Source organism: Oncorhynchus mykiss, chromosome 22 (genome assembly GCF_057628025.1).
Source record: "Oncorhynchus mykiss isolate SJ-2025 chromosome 22, ASM5762802v1, whole genome shotgun sequence".
NCBI classification, from domain to species: Eukaryota; Metazoa; Chordata; class Actinopteri; order Salmoniformes; family Salmonidae; genus Oncorhynchus; species Oncorhynchus mykiss.
In genome coordinates this window covers 22,949,806-22,972,995 of record NC_143043.1, presented here as the reverse complement: position 1 = coordinate 22,972,995, position 23,190 = coordinate 22,949,806, and the positions used below count along the sequence as shown (strand labels likewise).

General features: G+C 42.3%; 1 protein-coding gene across 3 annotated transcripts; it reads left to right on the top strand.

The window, feature by feature from the left end:
- The first annotated feature begins 505 nt into the window (after nucleotides 1-505).
- LOC110501586 (gap junction gamma-1 protein) lies at nucleotides 506-9,986 on the top strand. 3 transcript variants are annotated; one of them, XM_021579257.3, is made up of 3 exons: nucleotides 506-1,362; nucleotides 6,330-7,503; nucleotides 7,693-9,986. In XM_021579257.3, the coding sequence occupies exons 2-3, from the start codon at nucleotides 6,366-6,368 to the stop codon at nucleotides 7,704-7,706; spliced, it is 1,152 nt and encodes a 383-aa protein (XP_021434932.2). In that variant the 5' UTR covers nucleotides 506-1,362; nucleotides 6,330-6,365; the 3' UTR covers nucleotides 7,707-9,986. The 3 variants fall into 3 exon arrangements, with proteins under 3 accessions (XP_021434932.2, XP_021434930.2, XP_021434931.2); XM_021579255.3 differs by lacking the exon at nucleotides 506-1,362 and adding an exon at nucleotides 1,700-2,067; XM_021579256.3 differs by lacking the exon at nucleotides 506-1,362 and adding an exon at nucleotides 1,735-2,051.
- Nucleotides 9,987-23,190: the final 13,204 nt, after the last annotated feature.

Sequence of the window (23,190 nt, the reverse complement as noted above, 5' to 3'; positions counted from 1 at the left end):
TTTTTACTGTGCTCCAAAGTATGGTGTAGAACCCTGGGTCTCATTTCTAATTTTCTCTGACACTCACTCCCCCATTCCTTCTTCCTCTGCCTATTACACTGACAAAAGAGCTGTCTATAACTCCTTAATGGGTAAACTCATGGCAGAACGAAAATATTCAGGCAAAAACCAGTTATGACCTTTCTCAAAAGCAGGGAGTATGTGGCATCGAGGAAGACAAACATCACGAGGGATGATTCAACCACTAGCCTACACAGGTTAATCACAGTGGCACAAATGGAATAAGCAACTGTTGGACAAAGCACTTATACCTAGAGTTTGGTCATATTACGCCAACAGTTGTAGCACGATGAATGTTCCATTCTGGAGAAATGTGATCAGAGTAAACATTGTTTTATTTAACCTTTATTTAACTAGGCAAGTCTGTTATGAAAACATTTTTATTTACAATGTCCGCTTACCCCCGCCAAACCCGAACGACGCTGAGCCAATTGTGCGCCGCCCTATGGCTTTTGGGAAAAAGCAAGCTGCAATCCAGGGCACAAAGGACATTTTAACATCACACTATATCAAGCAACTTGAACAACCACTACGTTTTGGGTTCCTGCTGTTTAGAGTTTCTGCCTCTGTGGTGAAAAGGAAGCTTGTATAAGTCTAGGTGACGAGGGGACCACACAATGAAATCCATGAATGAAAGCACGCTTGTGAAATCTCCCCAAGAAGAGGGAAGGGGAGCACATTCCATCTGACCTGTTTGCAGTGAAGAGCAGTATGATGTGCATTGAGTGGTAAACTGCCCTGGCCAGACAATAAAACTCGGTCATCCACAATCATGAAGTCTTTTCGCAAGCAATTTGTTGAACACAATACATCTGCTTATACTTGCCAATTGTTTAGCGATGTTGCTTGAATTTCTGTGAATACAGGAAGAACAATGACCACGATCATTGACTGACTGACTGGCTACCTTCTGAGATTGATGAAATAATTTAACAGTGAAACATACAGAATGTACCCAATCTAGTGGAATGATGTCTAGTTGATGGCATCGTTGTGTGGATGAAAATACTTTACAGAAGACTGGAGTGCTTTTGATGTATCTCCTGCGTGTGCCAACTGATGACAATGGAGGATAAAAATGTACTGTATATGGAAGCTAGTCTGGGAGGAAGGATTCTCATCCCCATCTTGCCAAAGAAAGTGTCGAGAAGGAGGAAAGGTTTAAAATAATAACTACTTCCGAACGCCCGCTCCAATCGGAAAGGGGGGGGGGCGCTATGTGCCACATAACAGCTGGGGGCACATCCCACAACAATGAAGATTGTAGCACCATTTTCAAATTCCCACCACACCAACATGCAGGTAAAACTCAGCAGACTGTAAATCATAAGAATTATCATAGACATACTGCGACAGTTGCCTAGTTGTGCTAACTGAAATCTTACAGTAATAAATAAATAGCAAGCTTCTTAAATCTCTATTATAGGGGTGCATACATACATTTCGTTATAACAGTTGTGCGTACAAATTCTACATTGTGGATGTTATAGTTGTTGATGTTCTTATTAATATCGTAAACAGTTTATTGTGAGAACAAATGAACATTGCATTACGCCCAGCCATAGTCTGTCTATGGAACTCAGGAGAGAGAGAGGGACATCATTTTTTGAGAAATTGTACTGCCGTCTTCATTTGCAATGTAAACGGCTAAATCTGTTTTGGTGGCTGACTGTTGGGAGCACACAGCTGTGTGTATCGCATTGTATGGAAAAACAAATACTCCGGTTCTGAGGATGAAGAGTGTCGACGTTGATCCTTGTCTCAGATTTCATGAGAAGGTCCTGGAGAGGGGGGTGGGGTGCATACGCGCGTAGGGGAGGAGAAAATCGGGATTTAGGGATGTTCTTTGTCTGTCTCTCCCCCGTATTTTTCGAATGCGGGTAATAAAGTGAAGCTTTTTTCTATAGTGGAGAGAAAAGTGACCAGACATTTGAGGAACATTTTTTTTTAGGCATAGCCTACAGGCAAAATTCAAGGACTTTAGAAACGGAGTAAGTAGGATTCGAGGTAAGATTAATAACAGATATGTCAACCAACAAAACTGAGCGTTAGTTCGCGTTTAGGATATTTTTTGTGTGTTTCTGAGTGTTGTGCGCTAACGTTAGCTGGCTGCTTGAAGCAATTGTTTTTCTCCTAGCTAACTTAGCTACTGCGTTCAATATTTGATGTAAGTAGCTATCCTTTCTGTCTAGTTTAGATAGCCAATCAGTCAATTGTTTGGTAAGTGTTACTAGAGAGAAATATGTAGTTAGCTAATTGATATCTTGATTTATGCTAGCTTGTTCATTCGTGCGAGGGGATGAAGGTGATGGAAGCTATCGAACGCAGCACGAGGGCACCGTAGGAACATAGATTTCTAATGAACCCATTTTCTACGGCTATATGTAATAGTTTTTCTCTGGCTGGCAACTTTACGTGTATATGGGGTAGTCTGGTTAGCCGATTTAAAGGCAAAATAGCAGAAATGTACTTATAGAGCCACTGGAGGCCGGTTCTTCGCCGCGAGCAGCCTGCTGCTTGTCCTCCCCACCACCCTGTACATTCAGGTTAGACCGCTTTAACAGTTGAAACGTGCCTGGAATTTGTACGTTTTATGTGAGATATTAAAGAGGCAGATCTGCAGTTGAAACAACAAAGCCCCTAATTCGCCACCTTTTTTAATGTAAATAGCATCTGGATGGGGCTGGAGAGATGGACTCACTCACAAATTCATAGACGGGGCCACCCATGATATCAAAATGATAGTTTGAACTAGGTTTTGAGGCTAGTAATGTTTGTTTTCAATTACATTGTCTGTAAACAAGCAATCAAATGTATTTATAAAGCCCTTCTTACATCAGCTGATGTCACAAAGTGCTGTATAGAAACCCGGCCTAAAACCCCAAACAGCAAGCAATGCAGGTGTAGAAGCACAGTGTCAGCACAGTAGAAAAACTCCCAAGAAAGGCCAGAACATAGGAAGAAACCTAGAGTGGAACCAGGCTATGAGGGGTGGCCAGTCCTCTTCTGGCTGTGCCGGGTGGCGATTATAACAGAACATGGCCAAGATCTTCAAATGTTCATAGATGACTAGCAGGGTCAAATAATAATAGTCAGTGGTTGTCGAGGGTGCAACAGGTCAGCACCTCCAGGAGTAAATGTCAGTTGGCAATTCATAGCCGATCGTTCAGAGTATCTCTACCGCTGCTGCTGTCTTGAGATTGTTGAAAACAGCAGGTCTGGGACAGGTAGCACGTCCGGTGAACAGGTCAGGGTTCCATAGCCGCAGGCAGGACAGTTTAAACTGGGGCAGCAGCACGGCCAGGTGGACTGGGGACAGCCAGGTTGTCCTAAGGCATGGTCCTTGGGCTCAGGTCATCCAGAGAGAGAGAGAGAGAGAGAAAGAAAGAGAATTAGAGAGAGCATATTTAAATTCACACAGGACACCGGATAAGACAGGAGAAATACTCCAGATATAACAGACTGACCCTAGCCCCCCGACACATAAACTACTGCAGCATAAATACTGGTGGCTGAGACAGGAGGGGTCAGGAGACACTGGCCCGTCTGACGATACCCCCGGACAGGGGCAAACAGACCCAGGATATAACCCCACCCACTTTACCAAAGCACAGCCCCCACACCACTAGAGGGATATCTTCAACCACCAACTTACCATCCTGAGACAAGGCTGAGTATAGCCCACGAAGATCTCTATCACGACCCAACCTAAGGGGGGCGCCAACCCGGACAGGAAGATCACGTCAGTGACTCATCCCACTCAAGTGATGCACCCCTCCTAGGGACAGCATGGAAGAGCACCAGTAAGCCAGTGACTCAGCCCCTGTAATAGGGTTTGAGGCAGAGAATCCCAGTGGAGAGTGGGGAACTGGCCAGGCTGAGACGGCAAGGGCGGTTCATTGCTGCTGTGCCTTTCCGTTCACCTTCACACTCCTGGACCAGACTACACTCAATCATAGGACCTACTGAAGAGATGAGTTTTCAATAAAGACTTAAAAGTTGAGACCTAGTCTGCGTCTCTCACATGGATAGGCAGACCATTCCATAAAAATGGAGCTCTGTAAGAGAAAGCCCTAAGAGAAAGCCCTGCCTCCAGCTGTTTGCTTAGAAATTCTAGGGACAGTAAGGAGGCCTGTGTCTTGTGACCGTAGCGTATGTGTAGGTATGTACAGCAAGACCAAATCGGAAAGATGGGTAGGAGCAAGCCAATTTAATGCTTTGTATGTTAGCAGTAAAACCTTAATCAGCCCTTGCCTTAACAGGAAGCCAGTGTAGAGAGGCAAGCACTGGAGTAATATGATCACATTTTTGGTTCAAGTCTAGCAGCAGTGTTTAGCACTAACTTAAGTTTTTTAGTGCTTTATCCAGGTAGCTGGAAAGTAGAGCATTGCAGTAGTCTAACCTAGAAGTGACAAAAGCATGGATACATTTCTCTCAATTTTTGGACAGAAAGTTTCTGATTTTTGCAATGTTACGTAGATGGAAAAAAGCTGTCCTTGAAACAGTCTCTTGATATGTTCGTCAAAAGAGAGATCAGGGTCCAGAGTAACGCCGAGGTCCTTCACAGTTTTGTTTGCGACGACTGTACAACCATCAAGATTAATTGTCAGATTCAACAGAAGATCTCTTTGTTTCTTGGGCCCTAGAACAAGCATCTCTGTTTCGTCCGAGTTTAAAAATCTAAAATTTGCCGCCATCCACGTCCTTATGTCTGAAACACAGGCTTCCAGGGAGGGCAATTTTGGGGCTTCACCATGTTTCATCGAAATGTACAGCTGTGTGTCATCCGCATAGCAGTGAAAGTTTACATTATATTTCTGAATGACATCACCAAGAGGTAAAATATATAGTGAAAACAATAGTGGTCCTAAAATGGAGGCTCTTGAGGCATTTAAGTTTCATATTTGTCATTCATTTAAAAGTACAAACATGGGTTTAGCAATCATATTGCCCCTTTTAAGGTTAGTTACCTTTCATCCAGGCTTTTGGGTGTGTTTGAAAATCAAACCCCAAAACCAATGGACTCCAATGTACCCGTAGGCAGTAGCTTGTTTTATTTCATACACAAATTATATATGTGCTTGGGCATCCACTTACTTACCTGTGATGAAACTCAATCCCCTATCTAAGGCAGTTTATGGTCAAGAATTTACAATGCCCAAATTATCAATTTCTGAAATGTACTGTGCATCGCTCATTGATGTAGTTTGGAGTAAATATGTATTTGGTGCCCATTTCATGAGATCATTGCCCAAGCTTGTGACATCTCAAGAAGGAAAAGCTGACAGAACTGGTATTATACATACTGAGCAACAAAAAAAAAAGCTAATGAGGGCTGCCTTTGTGAGATGCTTACGTTGATGTTAATGCCATCTGCTGGCTATTAGTGATATCTTGCTGATGGATCACATCTGTCTCCCGATGGTAGTACATTGCAGCTAAGGCAAGATATAGGTGCATTTGCTCATCTATCGTGTTATGGGCCTTTTAATTCCTTGAGCCATCTGATTTTGCTAGGGTTTTTCGTTTTTAATATTACTAATCAAATCGAGCTTATGAGTATCCATTAATTGAATGACACTGTTTCATAGAGGCCTGTACTGACAAATGGAAAAAGAGGCATACATCACACAGACCCATTTTATCATTTTATTAGTAGCCTATGCGTATATCACATCTACACACTTCAGTTGGTTGGTGTAGTAAATGTACTGGTCTTCTCTTCATATTCTGTGGGCAGTTTCAATATTGTTGTATTTGTGGGCACCGAAACTGATTTATGCTAAACTTATAGGCTATATTATTTGCCTAAAGAGTTGAGATATTTGATGACAAGCAAGCCTCCTAAATCCACTAGAACAGTCCATGAGGGAAATTTGTCAAACAGTCTGGTCTTTGTTCTACATAACTATTCTTACCCAATAGTTGGTCTGAATTTCCCAGAAATAATTGGCAATGAAGTTGGAATCGTTTAGGGGTGTGTGCCTTTGGTGCTCACACGTGTTGCAAACTCTCGGACTGAGGAGGAATCCTTCTCATCATTTGTTCAGCAATGAGCTGCACACTTCTGGCAGTTGAGAGGTTGTCGTTATAGAGTCTGTTTAGACACCATTCTTGAGAAATCCAAATAGTAAAATATGATTCAATACAAATTTAAGTTGAATATTGCATAGTTTATTCTAGGTACTGCCGTACTTCCAGGAGCTACACAAAATGGTGTTGGCCTATATAGTCTGTTTTGCTCACTTTTTCTCTCTCCCCCCATATAGAGTTGAGTGTCCCTCTCCCCCCACTCCGGAGTCACCATGAGCTGGAGTTTCCTGACGCGTCTCTTGGATGAGATCTCCAACCATTCCACCTTTGTGGGAAAGATCTGGCTCACGCTGCTCATCGTCTTCCGCATTGTGTTGACGGCTGTAGGAGGCGAATCCATCTACTACGATGAACAGAGCAAGTTTGTGTGCAATACGCACCAACCCGGTTGCGAAAATGTGTGCTACGACGCTTTTGCGCCGCTCTCGCACATCCGTTTCTGGGTCTTCCAGGTGATCATGATCACCACCCCCACCGTCATGTACCTGGGCTTTGCCATGCACAAGATTGCCCGCATGGATGACGAGGAATACAGGCCCCGTGGTAGGAGAATGCCCATGGTGAGCCTAGGGACCAACCGGAACTACGAGGAGGCGGAGGATAATGGTGAGGAGGATCCCATGATCTCGGAGGAGATTGAGGTGGAGAAGGAGAAGAAGAAAGAGGAGAAGCCCAACAAGAAGCATGACGGGCGCCGGCGCATCAAGCGCAATGGCCTCATGAAGGTGTACATCTTCCAGCTGTTGTCGCGTGCTGCTTTCGAGGTCTCCTTCCTGTTCGGCCAGTATATCCTCTACGGCCTGAAGGTGTCTCCCTCGTACGTGTGCAAACGCTCCCCCTGCCCGCACACGGTGGACTGCTTTGTGTCGCGCCCCACAGAGAAGACCATCTTTTTGCTCATCATGTACGGGGTGAGTGCCCTCTGTCTGCTCTTCACCTTGCTGGAGATCCTCCACCTGGGCTATAGCGGCATCCGGGACTGTCTCTGCCGCCCTCGTCCCCCAATTCCCCACCAACTGGCTAGCCAGCGTCCCGCACTATGTGGCCACCGGGTCCCCACAGCTCCTCCGGGCTACAACACAGCTCTAAAGAAGGACCCCAAGGGCATGCGGTTGGACTACAACCTGGGCGACTCGGGCCGCGAGTCGTTTGGGGATGAGACTTCACAGCGGGAGCTGGAGAGGCTGAGGAGGCACCTGAAGCTGGCCCAGCAGCACCTGGACCTGGCCCACCTGAACGAGGACAACCGCAGTCCGTCGCGGAGCAGCAGCCCCGAGTCCAATGGGACGGCCGTGGAGCAGAACCGCCTCAACTTTGCCCAGGAGAAGCAGAGCAGCACCTGCGAGAAAGGTGTGTTTATCTGGGCTCTGGCATGCGTCACAAAAAGTATAATATGTTGGTTTTAAGCTAATACTTCTGTAGTATTTTGCATGTAATTGTCATTCTATAGTGGTTTGAATCAATTAATGGATGTTGTGGATGAGGTACAATAATTGTCTACTTGAAATTGACATTACATTTTTCTCCTTTTGCCTTCAGGTTTGCGAGCCTAACTTCTTCATTTGCCCACCTGGCCCTCTAATGATATATTCTCGCATCTGGGACAGTGGGGGTATGAGGGAGCATTGTGTGGGAACAGGTGTTGTGTATATGTGACTTGAGAAGGATTAATTGGTCTGCCTTTCAGTATTGAGGCCAGTGAACACTCAACTAAAACATGCCAAACTCAACAAGCAGGCTCTTCCTACCCAGCTACACTTGACCATGTCTGAAGATCCAAAGTGACCCAACTGTTTTCAGAACATGCCTATTAGTATCTCAGGGCAGCTGTGCTGTTTTGTTGAACTTCCTTTAGTAGTTTGTAATTATTCCTCTTTGCTGGAGTTTAGAGGGGTCCATCTCAAGTTGGCCTTGAACCTAAAACTGTAGTTTAAATTTCAGCCATTCCAAGAGGGAATGGAAAGTGTGTCACAAAACCATGTCAAATTTTTTTGTGTGTGTTTTGTGAGGAATAAGGAACCACAGTGAGTCAGTGTTTGAACTGGTATGGTAATATACAGGGCTCTCTGCTGTTGAGCATAAGAAAAGGTACTAAGTGGCCAATTCAGAGGGTGTTGGTGATATTATGCTGTGAATAACTGTCTTCCATGTGCAACAGCTTACAATTAGTAAATGGTTAAAACTATATGTTATAACTGTTATATTCGAGTTGTAGCACACCAACAGCAATACGTAGTTTGCAGAAATAACTTATTTTGAACATGAACCCCCCCCCCCCCCAAATCTGATGCCAAGTCTGGGAACTGGAAGCCTTTTTTGGCACCTTTGTCCAAAGGATCAAAAACCTGGGTAATGCTTGAATTCATGTACATTATCTTGTATGTTTTATGTAACACATGCTTTTTGATACTGTTCTTTCATTTAGTTTTATATGGTAAATGTTTGGATGATATTGACACTTGGAAGTGCAAAATGAAGCCTTTAAGGCAGTGGTATTCAAAGTTGTGGTCAAGCCCAAATAGTTTTGAACACATTTTTGTATGGGACAATAAACATTTTGAGAAAGATAATTAGAAAAAAAATTGTGTTCAGTAAATGTATCTATTGGTTTCTTCATTTTGATAAGAGATTAAAACGTAATGAATTGAAGGTTATTTGTTGATGTAAAGATAGGAATTCACACAAAAAAAATCATTTTAAGGTTGTCATTAGATTCGGGTTGGGGTTGCAATACATTTTTGTGAGGGTGGGGAAATGGGGTACCGCTAAAAAATGTTTGAATACCACTGCTTTAAGGCCACTGTGACCAACTAGTAACAAGTATGAAGTTCCCTGCTTGGGGGGGGGGGGTCCAGGTCCGGTTAACTAAGCATTTCTTCTGTCGAATAGCATTTTCAGAAAGCAAGCCAATTGCCCCCCAACTCGGGGTTATATTTTTTTATACATTGTGTTTCCCCTGAAATTTGGACCTGTATATTTGTGGCTTTGTTACTTCTCTACACATTTCAAAATCTTACGATCGGTTCATTGAGGCAGCGAGTACGTTTACATGCACACTAATAATTCGATGTTCAACTTATGGCAATGGTCATGTAAACACTACTCTCTTCATCTTGAATCGGCGTAATGTTAAAATCGAAATAAGCATACGTTGATTAAAACACCCGGTTTTCTGAAATCTGTAGAATTAAGATGGCTGATTCGGGGTTCCAGCTGTGTATTTGATCTGCCATGTGCCAGTAGTGCAAGCCTCCCTCTTATCTGCAAGTGAGTTCGGAAAAACTGAAGGTATGCATCTTAGAAATAGTTCACATGCAAACGTTATATGTCCGAACTCAGAATCAAATAGGTGTCACAAACAACATGGTCAAATGTTTATTTTGATGGCTTTCTGCATTTATTTAAGTCCCATTAGGTAGCCCGGTTACATACGTGAAAAGGATTATTAGGGAAATTGTTCTTGCAGAGCTTTTAAACAAACGATTCGATATTAATCTGGTTATGCACAAACCGTGTGCATGTTACTGTACTCTGATGCAAATCAAATTCAAGCGCCTTAAACTGTTAAGAATGACCTCCATGCTCCTGTCTGTTTTATCTTTTAACAGTTAAAACAACTCAATGCCTTGAACATGATCATCTATAATGCAAACGTTCATGTTATCTTTTGAAGGTTAAAATGACCCAATGCCTTGAATGTGATCTGATGCTGTCAGTGCACTCTAACAGCAGTGCCATGAAGTGTAAACTCATCTCAAAACTATTTTTTTATACTTGCTTTAGTACTTTTTTTATTTCTTACACTTTTTCAAATAAATTCATGTCTACCTTGAGTATCTGCAAATTGTATGTAATGCAATGTGTAGGCTGGTGTATATTAGGTATGTACATTTTCGGTCTACAATATAACACTGAATTGTGCTATCAAAATATCTTGGCACTCACAGGATTTGCAGCTGGATTGATTTTGTAATTCGTGTGAGGGGCCGTACTTATTTGATCCCATCGATGCAATTCCTGGCTGCAGTGTTCCAAACGTGTTTTGCGCCATCATAATTTGGTGATATTGGCAAATGTCACCCTATGAGGGTTTGCGTTTGCTTGGTTTGAATGAAATATTTAATTACATTTACCAATGATCCCTCCTAGTGTCTGAGCTCCCACCGTATTGTATTCACCTGTCAAGTACTGTCCTTTAAGGGCAAATGGAGGAAACAATTACAGATTTAGCAATTGAACCAAAACCCCAGCAATAAATCACTGTTTCAGCAAGTCCAAAGTATACCAGTTATAGACCATTATCAATGGTAACTTTGAAGAGTTGAAGTGCGTTTTCTGGCACGATTACATAAATAATGCAAGAGTTCAAGCAGGTGAATAACATTGCTATGAAAGGCTTACTGTCTGGACTGTGCAGTTCCACCTCCAAGCTGAAGAACTCGATGCAGGTTCTCTCGCTGTACCTGATGTGCCTCTATGACTGCTGGTGTCAGGCGGATGAACCAGATGACTTTAAGCTACTTGCTACTCTGACCAACTACTTAAGGATGGACTTGACCTCCAAACCCATTTATACCTTTGACTGCAGTCGTCCAAGGAGTAACTCACTTCAAAGTGGGAACACCTTTTGCCCATAGGTGAACCCAGCCAGTCCAGTCAGCCTGCATTGTCCTGCTATCAGACCCTCCGGGAGCAGCTAATGGAAGTAGGCCTCAAACCCCTTATCTTGCACCGCTCAGCATTTCCTCTTTCAGATGTATAGATTTCTGTACTCCACTATTGCCTTAAACACATTTTGGAATACTTTTAAAATGTGGATCTTATGCTTGACAGTCCACAAGGCCATGCGGTCAGTTTTCATAACACATCAGCCCCCTCCTTTCTATGCTCTCCTCTAGGGGGTAATATGTCGATTGGAGTAAGGGCCAGTGATATTCGTATCCTTTATCAAAGTGAGGCTACCATTAAGGTATGGGTACAGTACCTTTGACATTTGGACAATTGAATGTGCCCAAATGCCAGGCAACAAAATGTGAAACTTCAACAAAATTAGACGCTGCAAAGGGGATGCTTTTTCAAGGCATTGTATTGCTGTGATGGTGATAATGTATTTCCCATTCAGGATGGGGGCTCGACGGGGTTGTGGTGGAGCAGGTCGAGAGCTTCAAGTTCCTCAAGTGTCCACATCATTAAGGAATTAACATGGTCCACATACCAACACAGTCGTGAAGAAGGCACAACAATGCCTCTTCCCCTCGGGAGGATGAAAAGATTTGGCGTGGGCCCTCAGAGCCTCAAAAGGTTCTATAGCTACGCCATTGAAAGCATCTTGAATAGCTGCATCACCGCCTGGTATGGCAACTGCTTGGCATCCGACTGCAAGGTGCTACAGAGGGTACGTACAGCCCAGTACATCACTGGGGCCGAGCTCCCTGCCAATCAGGACCTCTATACCAAGTGGTCTCTGCTACCACACGGCAAGCGGTACCAATACACCAAGTCTGGAACCAACAGGACCCTGAACAGCTTCTACCCCCAAGCCATGAGACTAAATAGTTAACCAGATACCTACCCAGACTATCTGCCTAGACACTTTACCCCTACATATCTACCTGTTAAGGCAGGTTGCCTATTTAAGAATGCACTGGTTGAGGTAGGAGCTCAAACAGTTAAAGGACAAGGATAGGGCAGAAAGACGATGTTCGGGTTTAGCGAGTATGAGCCCACATTTGTTTTCTTCTTTCCAGCATTGATTTGTATGTGCTAAGAAAAACATTTCCATGAGCATATTTCATATAAAGAATTCACAGGATCATATTGTATATCATAAATATTACTTGTCGTACACAATCTCATAGCCAGTAGCCAAACCATAATTATATCAAACCGATTATTTCCATACCGCAAACAATGATTCCCTCTAAAGCAATTCCAAAGTAAATTCATTTCCAGGCATATCCAACATAACCATCAAAACATTCTACCAATATTCAAAACAGTGCATCTTCAGATGCACATTGATTGACACAAACCAGAAAGGGAAATGGAAATATATGGTGGGTTAGTCAAGTTGCATATTGGACACATGCACATAGAGGAAATAAAAGAGATAAATACTAGAGTTCTTCCAAGGCATGGATTTTTCTTCTTCGGTGAGGTTTAACGGTGGTTGGCATCCTATATGTTGAATTACTGCCCCCAACTGAACTGTACTATATATCCATTACACTTTGTGATACAAAATTGAAAGGTGGGATAATTATTATTATTATTTTTTAATTACCCTACACTCATTAAAACCCATCTCCTTATTCCACTACTAAATCTACCACAGGCCCTATCTGATTCTACCACAGGCCGACAACCCGAGAGGACGGGACACTACCACTCAACACACCCTGTAACTCTTCTGAAGTCAAATCTCCTACCCCCAAGTACTTCTCTGCAGCTGCCACCGCAACATTTATTTTCGGTGATTGCTACGAACGCTAAGAAGCCAACCCTACTGAAGCGTATCAGTTATTGGCCTGTCCCTCTGTGCTGGCACATACAGTGCCTTGCGAAAGTATTCGGCCCCCTTGAACTTTGCGACCTTTTGCCACATTTCAGGCTTCAAACATAAAGATATAAAACTGTATTTTTTTGTGAAGAATCAACAACAAGTGGGACACAATCATGAAGTGGAACGACATTTATTGTATATTTCAAACTTTTTTAACAAATCAAAAACTGAAAAATTGGGCGTGCAAAATTATTCAGCCCCTTTACTTTCAGTGCAGCAAACTCTCTCCAGAAGTTCAGTGAGGATCTCTGAATGATCCAATGTTGACCTAAATGACTAATGATGATAAATACAATCCACCTGTGTGTAATCAAGTCTCCGTATAAATGCACCTGCACTGTGATAGTCTCAGAGGTCCGTCAAAAGCGCAGAGAGCATCATGAAGAACAAGGAACACACCAGGCAGGTCCGAGATACTGTTGTGAAGAAGTTTGGATACGAAAATATTTCCCAAGCTTTAAACATCCCAAGGAGCACTGTGCAAGCGATAATATTGAAATGGAAGGAGTATCAGACCACTGCAAATCTACCAAGACCTGGCCGTCCCTCTAAACTTTCAGCTCATACAAGGAGAAGACTGATCAGAGATGCAGCCAAGAGGCCCATGATCACTCTGGATGAACTGCAGAGATCTACAGCTGAGGTGGGAGACTCTGTCCATAGGACAACAATCAGTCGTATATTGCACAAATCTGGCCTTTATGGAAGAGTGGCAAGAAGAAAGCCATTTCTTAAAGATATCCATAAAAAGTGTTGTTTAAAGTTTGCCACAAATCACCTGGGAGACACACCAAACATGTGGAAGAAGGTGCTCTGGTCAGATGAAACCAAAATTGAACTTTTTGGCAACAATGCAAAACGTTATGTTTGGCGTAAAAGCAACACAGCTCATCACCCTGAACACACCATGCCCACTGTCAAACATGGTGGTGGCAGCATCATGGTTTGGGCCTGCTTTTCTTCAGCAGGGACAGGGAAGATGGTTAAAATTGATGGGAAGATGGATGGAGCCAAATACAGGACCATTCTGGAAGAAAACCTGATGGAGTCTGCAAAAGACCTGAGACTGGGACGGAGATTTGTCTTCCAACAAGACAATGATCCAAAACATAAAGCAAAATCTACAATGGAATGGTTCAAAAATAAACATATCCAGGTGTTAGAATGGCCAAGTCAAAGTCCAGACCTGAATCCAATCGAGAATCTGTGGAAAGAACTGAAAACGGCTGTTCACAAATGCTCTCCATCCAACCTCACTGAGCTCGAGCTGTTTGCAAGGAGGAATGGGAAAAAATGTCAGTCTCTCGATGTGCAAAACTGATAGAGACATACCCCAAGCAACTTACAGCTGTAATCGCAGCAAAAAGTGGCGCTACAAAGTATTCACTTAAGGGGGCTGAATAATTTTTCAGTTTTTGATTTGTTAAAAAAGTTTGAAATATCCAATAAATGTCGTTCCACTTCATGATTGTGTCCCACTTGTTGTTGATTCTTCACAAAAAATATACAGTTTTATATCTTTATGTTTGAAGCCTGAAATGTGGCAAAAGGTTGCAAAGTTCAAGGAGCCGAATACTTTCGCAAGGCACTGTATCTACTATTCACAGGGATCCTCTCATAATACTTCACCCATCTTCCTCTACATTATTCACTGCCTCAGCATATGACACCTTCTGCACTACTCTGACTCTATAGTCACCTCAACCTGCCTCTCTTACACCAGATACTTCCGATACCCAGGAACATGTGCACCTCTACAGTTGACTCATACAACTGTATCCACTGAAACTACACAATCCTCTATCCCATGCTCTCCTGCACACTTCCCACATATTGGAATCTCCTGCCTACACACTGCTGCGACATGACCATAATTGTTGCGTTTGTGAGGAATTCACTTGTGCTAACAGGATAACGGCAGGCGTCACAAACTCCAGGAATCTTCCATTTCAATTGCTCCACCACCACACTCAATGCTACCCCAGAAATCACTCCTTTCAATGGTGCCCTGTCCCTAAGAGCAAAGCAAAAAACAGATCTTGACGCAAGTTGCATCTGATATGAAGAAACACAAACATCACAAGTCGGATTACCTTCACGACTCAACAGCACACACTATCTTTTCCGCCCAACCTTAAATCAGCCAAAAGGCCTGGTTCCACCCTCCTCAAAAATCTCACTTCCACTGGACCAAACTTATCTTCATCATAACCATGTCCATCAATGCAAGGCTCAGTCTCCTCACAACACTTTCTACCCCATTCATTTTACCTCCAGAACTCGAACTGGTATCCGGCTCACTCTGAACGAGACACCAATCTTCCTCAACATACCTTCCCCCTTGTTAATGCTAGCTTCAACAGATTCAAACCCATCCTCTACCTCCCTACATATTTTCAACCTCCTCTTCCTTTTCTGTCAATCCTCTCTTAACGCATTACCTGACGCCTTCTGACAATATTTAACATTCCAAGCCAAAATCAATTTTTCAAGACAGAGATGCTTAAGCCCTGTACTCCCTCCACTTCAAACACACTATCGGGGTGGATTGTTTGGCACTGAAATAAAATAGTTATTTTTCTGTGGGTTTTATGGCAGACTACAACCCCAAAAGGTGTATTACTGCCACCAACTGGATGGGGTTGAAAAAACAAAAAAGTAAAAATAAAACCCATGTGAGAGTTTTCCCTAACTTGATCCACCAAAAAAAGGCACATTGACAAAACCACAAAATACCCACTTATTCCTTCAAATCTCTATATCTCCCTTATCAGGCTCTATGCCCTGAGAGGGTGGTACGGCTTGTGACAATAGTCCACGCAACTCCTCCGCCGAGAAGTCTTTCAGTCCCAGGAACCGTTCCGCCGCATTCACAATGATATTGATTTTCCTGGACTTGCTCTGCCCTTAATCACCATAGCTATAAAAGGCCACAAAGTCCACCTTCTTAGCCTTTAGCATATCTGGGTCCTGCTGTTGAACGGCACACACCGCGGCCATCATTGAAGGCCTATCCACCACCGTGGACTCTTCAGGAGCACCATTCGAACCCTCAACCTTTTGAACAGCCGCTGCATATGAAATGCTCTGGATAGCCCTGACTTTGGCCACCTCATTAACTTTCACCCTTGTTGGGCATTCCAAAGATGTGGCTTCATGGTTCCCACCACAATTGCAACACAATCACATTTTCATCACTTTTAAAAACACATATGATATTTTCCACATCTCAGCTTCTCCCTTCTGCAAACACTTGAAGCATGTCTAAAAGCTTTACAGTGATCACACTGCATTGGCCTTGGAACAAATGCTCTGACTCTAGTTTATATATCCCAAATGCACTTGAGTAGGGAGAGACTCCGTCTAAAAAACTCCAGGATGCTGGCCTTCTAGGCAGAGTTGCAAAGAAAAAGCCATATCTCAGACTGGCCAATAAAAATAAAAGATTAAGATGGGCAAAATAACACAGACACTGGACAGGAGAACTCTGCCTAAAAGGCCAGCATCCTGGAGTTGCCTCTTCACCGTTGACGTTGAGACTGGTGTCTTGCAGGTACTATTTAATGAAGCTGCCAGTTGAGAACTTGTGAGGCGTCTGTTTCTCAAACTAGACACTAATGTACTTGTCCTCTTGCTCAGTTGTGCACCAGGGCCAGGGCCTCCCACACTTTATATTCTGGTTAGAGCTAGTTTGCGCTGTTCCGTGAAGGGAATAGTACACAGCGTTGTATGAGATCTTCAGTTTCTTGGCAATTTCTCAAATGGAATAGCCTTCATTTCTCAGAACAAGAATAGACTGACAAGTTTCAGAGGAAAGTGTTTTGTTTCTGGCCATTTTAAGGGTGTAATCGAACCCACAAATGCTGATTTTCCAGATACTCAACTAGTCAAAGTGAAGGCCTGTTTAATTGCTTCTTTAATCAGCACAACAGTTTTCAGCTGGGCTAACATATTTGCAAAAGGGTTTTCTAATGATCAACTTTTAAAATGATCAACTTAGATTAGCTAACACAACATGCCATTGGAACACACGAGTGATGGTTGCTGATAATGGGCCTATGTATATATTCCATAAGAAAATCAGACGTTTCCAGCTATAATAGTAATTTACAACATTAACAATGTCTACACTGTATTTCTGATCAGTTTGATGTTATTTTAATGGACTGATTATGTGCTTTTCTTTAAAAAACAAGGACATTTCGAAGTGACCCCAAACATTTGAATGGTAGTATGCATGGAACACTGGTGACTTTAATAATTGAACACGGGTCCCTTTAATGTTTACATACTGTTTTGCCCACTTCATATGTGTATACTGTATTTTAGTCAAGGCCATCCTATTCAACTATTGCTGTACATATACTATTCTATCCTATGTATTCTTCAGGTATACTACAAATTCCACCCATATAATGTCCAAAATGTCTATACATCCCATCACACACATATATATATATATATATATATATATATATATATATATACAGTACCAGTCAAAAGTTTGGACACACCTCCTCAATCAAGGGTGTTTCTTTATTTGGAATATTTTCTACATTGTAGAATACTAGTGAAGACATCAAAACTATGAAATAACACATATTGAATCATGTAGTAACCAAAAAAGTGTTAAACAATTCAAAATATATATTTATATTTGAGATTCTTCAAAGTAGCCCCCCTTTGCCTTGATGAGAGCATTGCACACTCTTGACATTCTCTCAACCAGCTTCACCTGGAATGCTTTTCCAACAGTCTTGAAGAATGTTATATCTACCGTAGCTTTGATTGGAGTGATCATGTCAACATCAGACTTTCAAAATCTTAGCTACCAGTCATCATCGTGAATCAAGTCGACAATCTACTGGCAAGTCCTTTTCAATCCTTATCACATGAAGAGAAATTATAGATAAAATATATCGGTGCTCATCGGCCATTGGACATAAAAATGACAAAACATGTTGGAAATCGCAAATTCAACAATGAGCGTTTGCAAAGCAATCAGTGGCCTGCTATTCAGTGGAGTGGATTTGTTGTCCAAGTCTGGGTTTAAGGGTCTCTTAAAATGATAAACATTCAACATTGGCCAAGCTGTCAATCCAGCATGACTTCTGTCACTTTCAAAAGAACTGGAAACTCAGAACTGGGAAATCTAAGACTTCAGTGAGTTCAAGACCACTTGGAACTCTGGAAAAAAACGAGCTCCGACTGGGAAAATACCTTTTGAATGGTCATCCAACTCTGAATTCCAAGTCGGGAACTCTGGCATCTTTCTAGAGATCTGACCTGAGGATCACTGATGTCATGATTCAATCCTGTTTTTTCCCCAAAATGTCCAGTTGTCTTGAAAGCACCATAAATCCAGAGAATGCCAGACTTTGATGACAAAATTTGCTCAAGAAGAACCGCCATTCAACCTTCCTGTTCAAGTGACACCAGCACAACAAAGTGAGTCCAAAAATGTATTTTATGTTGCTGCATAAATTCTGTAATATGCCAGGGAGATATGTAATCTGTGGCTAAGATTGTAATACTAAGTCTATGCTGTTAGTAGCCCATGTGCCTCACCCTAATAATTTGGTCCCTTTCACCTTTTCAAAAGTAGCCTACTGTTCTGACTTGGTGGTGCACATGTAGTCTATAGCCTGTTTTGGAGAAATGTCATCATTGAATATTGTAAGAGCTTTCATTGTCTGCTTATGTGCCCCTTTTATTTATCCTACGGTTCTGACTTGGTGAACAGGGAAAATACTGTAGAAATGGCCCATGTTGATTTATGTCTCTGTACTTTTCAAAAGTGCTGATCCAATAGTTATATTGACTACGTCTTTCCTAGCTCGCTCATTAATGTCTTAATCGAAATTATGGCTTGCCTCTTGTCCGCTTGTCGTCCCCTTATGCCATAGTCTGTACATCTCAATTGTCAGTAGAAACCACAAGCAAGTCAGTCATATCAGCTATGTTTTTTAAAAAGGCAGTAAATGAGGCTGAATGAACTGTTTTGCTACCAGACAAGGCTCCGCTGATAGCCAGGTGTAGCAGTGGTAAGGATTCACTCCAAGGTGCTGAAAAGAAACCTCAGCTGTTGGTACAGCTTTATGTAGGCCCTATGCCACTGGCAAGGATGAATAGATTGTTATCGTTTATATGGCTTTGCCGGTTAAAATAAACATAGAGAAAGGGCCATTTAGAATGAAACAGTAACAAGACCAGGACAAGAAATTGGATTTATTACAATATGGCTGGGAGTTAATCACACAATCACATGCATGTAGGCTATACAGTGCTTGACGTGGGCAGGAGCGAGTACCAACACCTAACATGTTCAACTGTTTGAGTGCCTGCACCTCCTATATAATATTACAGATTTTGTGGAGCTCCTGCACCTAAATATAAACAGTACAGACACACAAAAGAGTACAGACACTGATGACTGTGCAAGAATTCCCCCTCCTGGACATTGTGGGCATACTGTATGCATCTTGTTTTTTTATTTGTTTTGTGGCACCGCAACTTCTAGCCCTCACCCATCCTCACCTCTCTCCCTCCACATGTGAGAGATGGATAGATTGTGGCCTTAGCCAATCATGTAGTAGCCATAAACTTCACCCTTGTGCATCCCCTGACCAATAACTGTTTCTAGGTTCCTATTGGTCAGTTAGCCCATGCTCTTACAAGGGTACTCCCATGCTCTTATATGCCTCAGGTAGGCCTCAGCCCGACATTTCCCTTCCCAGTGTTATCCTTGTGAGAGTGTGGTTGGATTTATGCCTTTGGGGTGTATGCATAAAAGTCAGTTCGCTATTTGTTATAGACAAATCAGAAAATCGTTAACATAGCTGTTCTGGTAGTTCCGGGTTGCGAGTGTTGTAAAGCTGTACTTGAGAAAGTACAGGAATGCATACGAAACTATGTGCAGACCACCACCGGACTAGCTAGATTATCTACTGAATAATTCATATGTTTTCTAAGATTTCGATAAAATCATCAACACTCCTTACTCTATTGTAATTGAGCCTTAATTTGTTTAAGGTTGGTAGCTAGATAGCTAGATAGCTAGTTTGCTTTGTTCATGGAGGAAACAATAGCTAGCTACAAAGCTACAGTGGTTGCAGCTGACCTGTATGCTAGCCAAAGCCATATATGTTTTTCTAAATACATAGCCAGCTAGCTCTCTCATAAAAAATATCAACAATTATCTCACAGTATTTTAACTTATCCAATTTTCCCCCACCGGCACTGTGCAGCATGCATCAGGGTTCGTGCAGACAGTGGCAAGTCAAATTCAAGGACTTTTCAAGGATTTAGTCATTTGAGTAGTGATGAGCAGAGTTTTGGGACATGCCTACACATTTCCTATTCACATTACTCCAGCTTAATGACTGTTTTTATTGGGCATTTGGGAATCTACTATTTAATAGCTACGAAAAAGTGTCGCCGGTCGGGAGAAGGGCGGGTGGGCTGTGTGGAAAACGGCATGTGAACAGCCACCAGAACAGCAGGAACACTGCTGCCGCTTGATAAAGTGGAATACCGCAGGCGCAAAAAGTATCGTGATTGCCAAAAAAGCTCTGGGGGTTCTTGCAGAGAAAAAGTCACATAATGTAGAACTGGCGCCAGCCCAGGATGCAACGTTGTGTCTTTCCCCCTTCATGTGGCTCTTCGGGGCCGATTCACCCATTCTCGCAATGTCAAAGTCTGACACATTTTTTGGCACCTTAACACAGTGTGGGTTGGTTGGGTAGAGTGATGTAGTTATAAAAAAGATGGGTAAACTATACTGAACATAAATATAAGGCTCAATGTAAAGTGTTGGTCCCATCTTTCATGAGCTGAAATAAAAGATCCCAAAAATGTTCCAGGGTTGAATTTTATTTATTTTTATTTTTTTACCTTTATTTAACCAGGCAAGTCAGTTAAGAACAAATTCTTATTTTCAATGACGGCCAGTGGGTTAACTGCCTGTTCAGGGGCAGAACGACAGATTTGTACCTTGTCAGCTCTGGGGTTTGAACTCACAACCTTCCGGTTACTAGTCCAACGCTCTAACCACATTTGCCCGGCATTTTAGCTATCGATTTGACGTTTGGCGGCACCTAACAAGTCCACTTCTCTAGCAACCTAACCGATAGAACCAGGTTTAGTGGAAGGATGAAATAGGATGAATTTACTTATCAAAATGTAAATCTCAATGAAAACATGGAATTTTTACTAGTAAATGTTTGCTTGTTTTCTTTGTCAACAATGGTATAAGTGGAATAAACACCTCCGATCTATACATTATCTGGAACTAATAAACAAGGGGCAGTACCAAGTTGTCCATTATTTCCAGACAATGTGCAAAGAATCAGTGTTTATCCCGTACATGTATGTACAGTGCCTTGCGAAAGTATTCGGCCCCCTTGAACTTTGCGACCTTTTGCCACATTTCAGGCTTCAAACATAAAGATATAAAACTGTATTTTTTTGTGAAGAATTAACAACAAGTGGGACACTATCATGAAGTGGAACAACATTTATTGGATATTTCAAACTTTTTTAACAAATCAAAAACTGAAAAATTGGGCATGCAAAATTATTCAGCCCCCTTAAGTTAATACTTTGTAGCGCCACCTTTTGCTGCGATTACAGCTGTAAGTCGCTTGGGGTATGTCTCTATCAATTTTGCACATCGAGAGACTGAAATTTTTTCCCATTCCTCCTTGCAAAACAGCTCGAGCTCAGTGAGGTTGGATGGAGAGCATTTGTGAACAGCAGTTTTCAGTTATTTCCACAGATTCTCGATTGGATTCAGGTCTGGACTTTGACTTGGCCATTCTAACACCTGTTTATTTTTGAACCATTCCATTGTAGATTTTGCTTTATGTTTTGGATCATTGTCTTGTTGGAAGACAAATCTCCGTCCCAGTCTCAGGTCTTTTGCAGACTCCATCAGGTTTTCTTCCAGAATGGTCCTGTATTTGGCTCCATCCATCTTCCCATCAATTTTAACCATCTTCCCTGTCCCTGCTGAAGAAAAGCAGGCCCAAACCATGATGCTGCCACCACCATGTTTGACAGTGGGGATGGTGTGTTCAGCTGTGTTGCTTTTACGCCAAACATAACGTTTTGCATTGTTGCCAAAAAGTTCAATTTTGGTTTCATCTGACCAGAGCACCTTCTTCCACATGTTTGGTGTGTCTCCCAGGTGGCTTGTGGCAAACTTTAAATGACACTTTTTATGGATATCTTTAAGAAATGGCTTTCTTCTTGCCACTCTTCCATAAAGGCCAGATTTGTGCAATATACGACTGATTGTTGTCCTATGGACAGAGTCTCCCACCTCAGCTGTAGATCTCTGCAGTTCATCCAGAGTGATCATGGGCCTCTTGGCTGCATCTCTGATCAGTCTTCTCCTTGTATGAGCTGAAAGTTTAGAGGGACGGCCAGGTCTTGGTAGATTTGCAGTGGTCTGATACTCCTTCCATTTCAATATTATCGCTTGCACAGTGCTCCTTGGGATGTTTAAAGCTTGGGAAATCTTTTTGTATCCAAATCCGGCTTTAAACTTCTTCACAACAGTATCTCGGACCTGCCTGGTGTGTTCCTTGTTCTTCATGATGCTCTCTGCGCTTTTAACGGACCTCTGAGACTATCACAGTGCAGGTGCATTTATACGGAGACTTGATTACACACAGGTGGATTGTATTTATCATCATTAGTCATTTAGGTCAACATTGGATCATTCAGAGATCCTCACTGAACTTCTGGAGAGAGTTTGCTGCACTGAAAGTAAAGGGGCTGAATAATTTTGCACGCCCAATTTTTCAGTTTTTGATTTGTTAAAAAAGTTTGAAATATCCAATAAATGTTGTTCCACTTCATGATTGTGTCCCACTTGTTGTTGATTCTTCACAAAAAAATACAGTTTTATATCTTTATGTTTGAAGCCTGAAATGTGGCAAAAGGTCGCAAAGTTCAAGGGGGCCGAATACTCTGGTCAGATGAAACCAAAATTGAACTTTTTGGCAACAATGCAAAACGTTATGTTTGGCGTAAAAGCAACACAGCTGAACACACCATCCCCACTGTCAAACATGATGGTGGCAGCATCATGGTTTGGGCCTGCTTTTCTTCAGCAGGGACAGGGAAGATGGTTAAAATTGATGGGAAGATGGATGGAGCCAAATACAGGACCATTCTGGAAGAAAACCTGATGGAGTCTGCAAAAGACCTGAGACTGGGATGGAGATTTGTCTTCCAACAAGACAATGATCCAAAACATAAAGCAAAATCTACAATGGAATGGTTCAAAAATAAACATATCCAGGTGTTAGAATGGCCAAGTCAAAGTCCAGACCTGAATCCAATCGAGAATCTGTGGAAAGAACTGAAAACTGCTGTTCACAAATGCTCTCCATCCAACCTCACTGAGCTCGAGCTGTTTTGCAAGGAGGAATGGGAAAAAATTTCAGTCTCTCGATGTGCAAAACTGA

Coding starts and splice junctions, on each gene's coding strand:
- LOC110501586 (XM_021579257.3), top strand. CDS start 6,366: ATGAGCTGGAGTTTCCTGACGCGTCTCTTGGATGAGATCTCCAACCAT.